Source organism: Rhodamnia argentea, chromosome 10 (assembly GCF_020921035.1).
Source record: "Rhodamnia argentea isolate NSW1041297 chromosome 10, ASM2092103v1, whole genome shotgun sequence".
Taxonomy (NCBI): domain Eukaryota; kingdom Viridiplantae; phylum Streptophyta; class Magnoliopsida; order Myrtales; family Myrtaceae; genus Rhodamnia; species Rhodamnia argentea.
The window spans coordinates 20,949,517-20,959,711 of NC_063159.1; the positions used below are offsets into that span (position 1 = coordinate 20,949,517).

Sequence of the window (10,195 nt, forward strand, 5' to 3'; positions counted from 1 at the left end):
AAGACGATGCGATGCATGCCCTGAGGCTTCAGTAGCCACGAATTCACAACCACGCGGCTGATGAAAAACTCTGAGAGATCACCATTAATTTCCACGTCAACTTGGATCAAAACCAACTGGCATTGTTCCCGTGAAGGTGATCTCCTATATGATCGCTCAGCTGCACACTCGAGAATGAATCTAGGAGTTTCAGCAACGATCCACATTACGTGCCTCTTAACTCTCCTGCTTCGAGCAGAAATTTTCTGTGTGGCTGTACGCGTTGGAGAGTGAATCTTTTGACCCCTCGAGGGCATGGTTTTTCGCCCGCTTTAAGCCTGCGTTTTCGTATATAAGATGGTGTAACTTGTCTTTTCTTACTCGAGCGAATAGGGAAAACTCTCTGCCATTTTCACGAGCTTAAAGAGCTAAAGAGAGGATGTCGGCAATACTAGTGGTGTTCTTGTTCGAGCTCTGTCTTGTCGCCACTGTCGTCCGAGGATCGCACGACGACGAGAGGAAGGTAGGTTTTGATGGCTGGTGCATTATGGGCATGAATCAGAAGCGTACAAAGTCTTGTTTCATACAATCTACCATTCAGTTTCATTAACAGGGTTAGCGCGTCTGGTCAAAGCGAATCGCTTGTAGTAAATCAATCTAGTCGCCCCGATACGTATTGAACTACCACAAGTATGGCCTAAGAAATTAGTATTACCTGCGTGCATTATGCAAGTGAATCGTATCTATGATAGATCAGAACAGCTCGTCAAATTTGTAATTGTAGGCCCTTAGGAAGCAATGCCTGTGTCCAAAAAAACCCATGGTCAATTGAATCAATGCAGTTGGAAAATCTAAACAAGAATTCACAATAAAACTTCGTTATACGCAACTTTGGAGTGATTTCATCTCTCAGCATTCAATTTTTTTATCGATGGACTATCAGCAAATTCCTACCTGGTTAATGATTTTGTTTCCTAACTGTCAAAGCGCAGCCATACATTATATACATGGGAGAAGTGCCGGAGGCCAAAACCAGCATCGAGGATGAACACCACAACCTGCTCACGGCGGCAATCGGAGAGTAATGATTCTTCTCGTAGCGATTACAATGTTATGAGTCATCGCTGATCTTACCTGGTGTAACTCAATATTGTTTTCCAGTGAGGAAATAGCAAGACAAGCAAAGATCTACAGTTATGGTAAGAGCTTTAATGGGTTTGCGGCCAGGATCTTGCCACAGGAAGCTCGGAAACTATCAGGTACACAAAGCAACAAAAAAAAAAAAAAACGCATTGTGAGGATTGCAGTCTTCTGGATTCCTCAATCTATTCAATCCACCTGCAGATGAAGACGCGGTCGTGTCGGTGTTTGCCAGCACGAAACGGAAGCTTCACACAACTCGGTCTTGGGACTTCCTAGGAATGCCAGAGACCTTACGGAGCAGAAACTCCCAGGTTGAGAGTAACATCATCGTAGGTGTTCTAGATACCGGTATGGACAAAGTGGTATCAGATGTGCACGTAACAAATATTATTACAAGGATGTTAGTTTTTCTTCTACACTTCTATCTTTTGGTAATGTTTCTGAGGATTTGAATGATGCAGGCATCTATATAAACGCCCCAAGTTTTGATGACCAGGGCTTTGGACCTGCCCCTGCCAAATGGAAAGGCAAATGTATGAAGGGAGGCAACTTCACTGGCTGCAACAAGTAGCCCTCTCTCTCTGTCTCTCTCTCTCATGGAGATCAATGTTCCAGAGCTCAAATTTGTCCCTGCAGTTTGGTTTTTCCTAGGTTTCTCATGTCCGGTCCCGTTGTGACTTGAACAGCAAGGTGATCGGCGCCAAATACTTCAACCTGGACAATGCCGCAACTGAACCGTTGACCCCTGCTGATGACGACGGCCACGGGACGCACACCTCGTCCACCGCAGCCGGCATAGCTGTGAAAGGAGCTAGCTTTTACGGCATAGCCAAGGGGACCGCAAGGGGAGGCGTGCCGTCCGCCCGCATCGCCGTGTACAAAGTGTGCTGGGGAACCGGCTGCTCTGACATGGATCTCTTGGCCGGTTTCGATGAGGCGATAGCAGACGGTGTGGATCTGGTCTCGGTGTCGATAGGAGGGCCCTCCAGGGACTTCTTCAGCGACCCAATTGCAATCGGCTCGTTCCACGCCATGAAGCGGGGCATTCTGACGTCTTGCTCGGGAGGGAATGACGGGCCTTTGGATTACACCATCGAAAATGTCGCGCCATGGGTTATGACGGTTGCCGCAAGCAGCATCGACAGACAGTTCCGGACAGAATTTAAGTTAGGCAATGGCAAATCATATGATGTACTCTCTCTCTCTCTCTCTCTCTCTCTCTCAAAAACATTCATAACTATATTTCCCGGTGTATGACAGGGACTTTCAATCAACACTTTCTTGCCGAAGAAGCAGATGTACCCTTTAATAAGCGGAACACTTGCAGCCGATGCTGGCCACGAGAGCTATATGAATGCAAGGTAGGAATCGAATAACTTTAGTACGAGAAAAATGAAGACGACTCCTTGTTTTAGTTGTTATCCGGGCACATTCAAACATCTCGACGCAGTCCTCTCTATCCAATTGTTCCATTGCCGGCCAGTATTTTGTCGCTGACAATCATTCTTTCTGACAGCGCTTGTGATTATGGGAGTCTAAGCCAAGACAAGGTGAAGGGAAGAGTTGTGTACTGTGAGGGGTACTCTGGCCAGGAAGACACAATCAAACAGCTGGGCGGGGTAGGAATCGTCGCTTCCAGTGATAGCTCGGCGGATGTCGACGTCGCCTTCGTCATGGCTGTGCCTGGAACTACAGTTAGTAGCAAGGACGGTGAAAAGATAGACCGCTACATCAACTCTACCAAGTAGGTTTTTACCTGATCTGATTAGGTTGTTCTACTGCATTTCCCCCACACACTCGGATCATTCCTAAATATAAGTCGATGAACGTTCGTTAAGATGTGGAAACTATCAATTTCACAACATCGGATTCAGTTTTTTCCGCATTTGGTAACAGTCTGAACTCATTTTCTTCCGGCCTATGTCATCCAGAAATCCCCGAGCTGTCATATCCAGGACAAGAACCGCGAAGATGAAAGCGCCATTCATCGCAGCTTTCTCTTCCAGAGGACCCCAACTAATCACGCTCAACATTCTTAAGGTAGAAACTCTCTCTCTCTCTCTCTCTCTCTCTCTCTCTCATGTCGATGACGTCTGTGCATATGCACAGCCCGACCTTGCAGCACCCGGAATCGACATACTAGCTGCTTATTCAAAACTCCCACCAGTGACGGAGGATCCGCTAGACAGGCGACATGCCACATTCAACATACTATCGGGAACGTCCATGGCCTGTCCTCACGCGGTAGCGGCAGCAGCCTACGTGAAGAGCTTTCACCCAAATTGGTCACCGGCCGCGATCAAGTCAGCTCTAATGACTACCGGTGAGTCTGTCTCAAAGACCTTTAGGACAACCTCAACCAAATAATTAGTGTCAGATGTCCAAAGAAAAGGCATTTTTTAGCAAATTTTCATAAGAATGAGAATTTCACTCCTTTTTGTGTCCCGAGGCTTGTCTAACTAATCAGCTCCTCCTTTCAGCCATGCCTATGAAGATCAAGGACCAGTTCGCCGAGCTAAGTTCGGGGTCAGGCCAAATCAATCCAGTGAAGGCTGTGAATCCCGGCCTCGTGTACGACATCACTATGAGGTCATACATCAGCTTCTTATGCAAGGAAGGATACAATGGCACAACCATCGCCTTGCTCACCGGCGGCAAGAAGAAATTCAGTTGCTCAAGCTTCAAGCCGGCACATGGCACCGACGGCCTAAACTACCCTTCCATGCATCTCCAACTCACGGATGCAAGTGCTAGCATCTCCGCCATCTTTCTCCGAACCGTGACAAACGTTGGGTCGGTCAAAACGGTGTATAAGGCCAGAGTGACTGCCCCAGAGGGTGTCTCCATCCAGGTCATCCCGGACACTCTGGAGTTTGAAAAGTTGCACGAGAAGCGGTCATTCAAGGTCGTGGTCGAGGGTGGCCGGGTAAAGAAGGGAACACACATCATGTCAGGGTCACTTGAATGGAGCGACTCGAGACATCGAGTTAAGAGTCCAATCTTAGTTTTCACCACTGACCAACCAATTATAGGACAGAGTAGATAAAATCTCGTCATATGATCTGGCTATGTTGTCTCAACCACAAGGCTAGCCTTGTTCTAGAGCTAGAATTCAATACAGGTTACGTTTTCTTCTCTTTAAATTTCAACATTAATGAATGGTCGACGCAGCCATGCGTCGGGGAAGGAAAGAGGATCCCTTTCTCTTGATCCGGATCTTTCCTAATCCAGAGCTTAAAAGGAACAACAGCAATGATCGGAACAACAAATATGCCAAATGGAACTATTTTGTCAGGATAGTCACATTTGTTGTCGAATAAAGCAGAGCCTTTTCTGCAGTCACAGATAAAGAACACTGAATGCCCCATAGTAAATTGGTCTTCAATGGAGATGAAATACCATACATGCCGAGAGATATTTTCAGGCCCGACAATACTCTAGAAGAAAATAGCGGGCATGCGCATGAAAGCTACAATGATTTCAGGATGGAAAAACATGTCATCTCACTTTGATCACGTGACACTAAGTCTCAGGTTATAGATAGGCCACCTCACCATCAGACACGAATGTTGGAGCACTAAAACTTCACGATACTCATTATAGTGGATGAGCAGTGATTACCAGACAATTGAACATACAAAGTATAATGCTCTACGCACTTTGGAGAGGATAGGAGTAGTAGGGAGAGATATTTCCATCCACAATAGCCTTCCGATACCGCATGATGGATAATGATTATTCCGATTCAGGCAGAGGCCCCACAGCCACTGCTGAATCATGCAGAGGGACAAAGGCCTGAGGGGGAGAGAATGGCAATATCTCGATAGGCCGAAGGAGTAGGCGGACATCTAGGAGAAAGGTTAACAAACTCCAGTGCCTGCTGCCTTAGTTGTAATGGGTAGTCGGCAACACATCCAATTCTAGGACCAGCACCTGTTGACCATTTCAGTGAGAGTTGATGCCCTAGTTGATACGATCTTGCCACACTCTTGGAATTTATTCTTTGCAAGATTGCCTTCTTGGGTACCTCGGCTCTAGGGCTCTGTAGACCACCAGACAAGGTCCTCTTGTAAATGCTACTCTCTTGAGGGTTGGTGGCTTCTGTTAACCCAACAGATACACTCTCCGTCTCTTCTTTTGAAATTTCAGGTTGGGAAAGTTCTGGGGTTTCAGAAGTGCCAACTGAACTTCCCCTTACACTTGGTTTGTTATCTTCATACGTTTCAGAATCATCACTGGCCTTACGTATCTGGAATGAGACATAAACCAAACCATCAGAGAGAGTTACAGCACCTGGGAACGCTAGGTGTTAAATATAAAACAGGGAAAAAACAGCAAATAGAATGCCTTCCATGGGCATTAGGTGTGCAAAGACCAGCCAATCCTGAATTGGGCTGAACATGATATTAAAATCACGAGACAGTCCATGACTTGCTATGGATGCTTCACCGCTCTGAAAGAGTTGAATTCTGTCGATTTCTAAATTGTCCAAAACAAGAACGACAAAACTGCTTCGCATTTAGACACAGACAAATTTTCAGTTGAACAAGGAGAACTGCTACCTCGACTTTGTCCAGGTTGACTCCATTTTCCTTCAGAAAGGATAAGAAGCTGTCAAGTCTATCTTCAGTTGGTCGGTAGTGTCCACTATAAGCAGAGATGGCCTGGGAAAACAAAACAAGCCAGAGTCAGTCACCATAAAAAGCAATACAGATGTCATGGCAGCTTTAGCAGTCACTATGTTGATGGTGAGACTGCACTAAAAGCTAAAGCTTGAAAGCTGACACTTATTAGCAATGAATGAAACCAATGTTCTATCCTGACGCCTCTTGGACTTGCCCAGAGTCAGTTCACACAGACAAATTACTCCAGACTAGCCAAGACTCTTGACATTTAGTAAGATCGTTAATGCTTTCCCAGTACACCAAAGACAGCATGAGAAACTTTCAGATAGCTAAATATTAAGTCCCTAGCTGACGATTCCTTTAAGAATAAACGTGTCCAATTGTTGATTCACCTTTTCTTTTGCAATCCAAGAGAAGAAAATAGCAGATTTCGCTACTAGGGTAAAGGTAAACAGACAGGCAATTCTTCTATTGGGAATATTGAAGAAGAAGCTGAATGCAGGATCATTTGAGGTGAAACGACGTGATGGCTCAAAGAACTACTTGTAGATCTTACGTTAGCATAATTTCGATGTGAAGCTTGGTTGTTATAGAGGATGAGATAGCTGTTCTGAACAAGCTTCTCAGGCAGCTTTGGACAACAAAGTTCGACATTGCCAACATTATCAGCAGAATACTGGTATATCGCATTGTAGTTTTACTTGGGTCTCGATGACCTTCACCTTGTTGCATATCTCAGTAAATGGAACAACAAGAAACCATTTCGAGACATCAAAGCAGAGAGGGTATTCATAACAAGAGCCACCATAAGGCATGACATATCATTATTAATCCCTTTCTTTACAGCACTTCGCAACCAACTCATAAGAACGAACAACGTCTATAAGTAATCAAACGGGAATAACAAAATTATTTTTATAGGATTACCCAGGGAAGGAGAGAAACAAACATCTAAGACTTGGAAGGTAAAAAAGGAGAACGTAATCAAAACTAAAACTCGAAAACTATGTATCTTAATTTTAGAAGTACGTTAAAAACACAACAAAATGTGCACTGTACCTTAAGCACTCCATGCTCTGCTACTAACCTTCCAGCCGCTATAGTGGCTCCTCCAGCCAGAAAGCTAGAATGATGAAATACTCCTTTCTTTTTCTAAACAATTTAGAGGATCAGCTTCACATGACAAAAAAACTTCAGCAATCATAAGAAAAGTCAGAAGTTTTCATCTATAAAGGAATATCAACTTACCTCACCAGCATATAACTTTTTTAAAGTACTCATCACAAATATCCATTTAGCATCTTCTGAACCTTTCTTTGTATGAAGGAATTCTCCAGATTGTTTATGGATGATCTTCCCCTTGACGACAACATACTCATAGTTTTCTCTCTCTTGCTGATTTCAGTGAGGAAAAAGAAGGAAAATGAGAAAGCAAGCGAGCATTAGTCATGGTTGAAGAGATAAACAAAATACATTACTGCATTGCAGGACCAGCCAATCAATAGAAGAAAAATGACTACTTAATAGAGATACACACAGGTCCAAGGTACTTAATGCACTGCTGTCGAAGTTTTGATCTCGGGCACTCTTTAAGATCAAGCTCTTTGCCATCCCCTATATCCAACCTGCAAAGAAAAAAGAATATTAAAGTCAGAACATGGCCATTCTAGTTAGCCTATGTTTGGGAAGTTAGGGAAAGTGAGAGAAATGGAAAATTCGGTGGAAATTCTTAAAAATTTTGAAGGGTATGCAGGGGAAAGTTTAAAATTGTTTTATGTTCCACCCACTTTCATTCTTCACCCCATTCCCAAACATTAACGTCTATGATAGCTTGCACCACAAAAGCACAAAGCAGAAACAAACCACAGCATAATGCCCTATCATTAATACAATCAATTTCTGTTGCAATTACAGCCATGTTTTCTTTGGGAATGAAAACGAAGCATTAGTGAACCAGCCCTGATATCACGAGAGCCCCATAGTAAGCATGCATGATCGTATAGCTGAGATGTGAACTTCATACAAGAAAAATTTCTCAAAAAGAGTGTCCATTCAGTGACTCAGCATCTCTTCACCTTTGAAGAGTTCTTTTCACCAGGCCTTGCACCACCTTCACTAGGAACTACTCGAGAAACATAGCATCATTGAAGCATGTTGGTCTCTCATATAAGTCCAAGCCAAATACACTCCAGACTAGTAACTCCAGTCACCATGTTAGTTCAATCAACGCCACAACAACTTAAGACTTGCTTTATTATAAATCAGACAAGAAAGCCTTGTCATGACCAAAAGTCCAAAAGCAATAACAAGATATATGTTCGTTGTTCACATATTTTGATGAGAGAGAGAGAAACTGCCATCCAGCCCAGGGGCAGAGGTTCAGCAGGATCAAATTAAGATAACACCTCAGAAAATCAAGATCTGTTGGCAGTAAACTCCGAGCGAAACCAAGCTGGAAGCTTCTGCCATCAAGAAAATTGCTTCTGCATATTTATAAGAATCTCCAATTCTTAGCCTGATAAAAACTTTTCACTTACCAGTAAAAGAATGGTTGTCCTGATTCCGCTTCGCACCATTCTTCATAGTACAGGTGCAGGCAATGCCCATAGCGATGCCGGGGATCAATCTACAATCCAGAAGATGATACATGCATATTCAATATCAAGATACAAACTATATCTCAATCTTCAAGTCGCCAGGCCACTTTTAAGTGATGTTAATTCAAACAAGAAACTGAGAAGGCAGTTAAATCACAGCTTCAATCCAATGCTGAAAAGCCAATTTTTGTGCTTTAGCGTCTTTGGACAAACCCTTTCCCACCTGTCCAAGAAAGTCCAAAACTCTGTCAATGTTGACCCGTCTTTTCCTCAAACGTGTTCGAGCGAAAATCAGTAACAGAAACAAATTCAGCATCAAATAAAGAGTCCGCTGTGCATGGGATTTCGCGGCTCAGACATAAATATCCAAATTAATTATTCTGTACATCGACGAGGACAATTATTAACCTTGGAAGCATTTAGGCCGACACGAGTCCACCTCGAAGCAGCACTTTCCGGGAAATTGAAAAAAGAAATGGTACTGCGATTCAATCTCACGAAATCTAGTGCTCGCCACCTGCAAAAATTATTTACAGCCATTGCTTCATGAAGGTTTGAGAACAAGAAGAAGGAGGAGGAGGAGGAGGAGGAAAAGCGAACAAATAGCACAAACTTTCAGTGCACCTACCACAGCTCCTCGGCCACGACGGCGGAGTCCGCCAACCTACGCCGCGTGCGGTAGCTCCGATACACCTTCTGCAGCTTCACCGCAGCACTCGACTCAGGTGGCACGCTCTCCGGCGAACGGAGCACGTTCGATCCCGCCTCAGCTCCCGACTGCTTCTGACCACCAACCACAGCCACCGCCGACTCTCCTCCCACAGCCACCGGGGAGCCGCCCGAACCGCCGCCGGGCGAAAGGCCAGCATGCGGCTCGAGAATCAACTCGCGGGAGCGGCAGGAGCGGTCGTCGCCGTCGTCGTCACGAGTGTCGGGAGCAGAGCAGCACGGCATTTCGCGCTCGACGCACAGGTCGCCGTCCGTCCCGGCATTGTCCGGCGATTCGAGGTCGCTGGCGATGGAGACGTCCCTCGTGGAACCTCCGGAGGCCGGGGAGTCAGGAGAGTCGAGCTCGGGAGAGGAGGGAGCGACGCCCACGGGGACAGAGCGAGGGAAGACGAGCTTCTCCCGAAAATCGAAGTCCGACGGAGATCGAAGGGCATCGAACGCCATGGGCAACCACGACACACGGGGAACGAGGTGGAAGAAACCCTAGAGAATCGTGGCCGGAGCACGGCGTAAGCGGGATCGAGCTAGAGAGAGAGAGAGAGAGGGAGGGAGGGAGCGACCGAGCGACAGCGAGAGAGTGAGAGAGAGATTTAAATAGGAGAAGATGGGCACTGATACGAGTGGTGGCGACTGCCTGACTGGTGAGGCGAATACTTTATTGGGGAACTGAACGGTCAACGGGAAATTTTTTAGTGAGAAAAACAGAGTTTGAGAGAGAGAGAGAGAGAGAGAGAGAGAGAGTTTGAGAAAATTTTTCTCTCCACTCTCCATTTTCATTCGCAGTAATTCGAATCCCTAATCTTCAATTTACTCACCAAGTTTCTAATTTTCAATTTCCATTTAGTCGATGAAGCTTAATTGAACCGATTCCATAGACCCACCCAAAGATCTGATCTAATTACCGGTGTGGTTTCCCGGTGGATCAATAGAATCAACGAGCGATTTTCGATTTTAATTTTTCGAAATCTATCCTCGATGGACTGTTCCCTATTTTTGGGTAGGAACCGCCCACTCGGACCATGCTCACTCCTAAGTGAGACCGTTGTCCGCTTGCGTGGAAAATTTTGAAAAATTAACGCGATTAGTCCTTAAACTTTGGTCCGGTATGTAAAATCGTTCATT

At 45.1% G+C, this 10,195-nt stretch overlaps 2 protein-coding genes across 2 annotated transcripts; one reads left to right on the top strand and one right to left on the bottom strand.

The window, feature by feature from the left end:
* The first annotated feature begins 373 nt into the window (after positions 1-373).
* On the top strand, positions 374-4,265 carry LOC115742307 (subtilisin-like protease SBT4.15). Its single transcript, XM_030676525.2, has 11 exons — positions 374-502; positions 972-1,060; positions 1,141-1,238; positions 1,324-1,470; positions 1,584-1,689; positions 1,809-2,313; positions 2,383-2,483; positions 2,639-2,866; positions 3,054-3,162; positions 3,232-3,445; positions 3,603-4,265. The coding sequence occupies exons 1-11, from the start codon at positions 419-421 to the stop codon at positions 4,166-4,168; spliced, it is 2,247 nt and encodes a 748-aa protein (XP_030532385.2). The 5' UTR covers positions 374-418; the 3' UTR covers positions 4,169-4,265.
* A 314-nt stretch (positions 4,266-4,579) lies between these two features.
* LOC115742308 (IQ domain-containing protein IQM3-like) lies at positions 4,580-9,708 on the bottom strand. Its single transcript, XM_030676528.2, has 9 exons — positions 8,973-9,708; positions 8,753-8,861; positions 8,502-8,567; positions 8,285-8,373; positions 7,285-7,372; positions 6,996-7,142; positions 6,807-6,899; positions 5,685-5,786; positions 4,580-5,371 (listed from the first exon to the last, which is right to left on the bottom strand). Exons 1-9 carry the CDS (start codon positions 9,515-9,517, stop codon positions 4,898-4,900), a joined length of 1,713 nt encoding a protein of 570 aa, XP_030532388.1. The 5' UTR covers positions 9,518-9,708; the 3' UTR covers positions 4,580-4,897.
* Between the last annotated feature and the right edge of the window lie 487 nt (positions 9,709-10,195).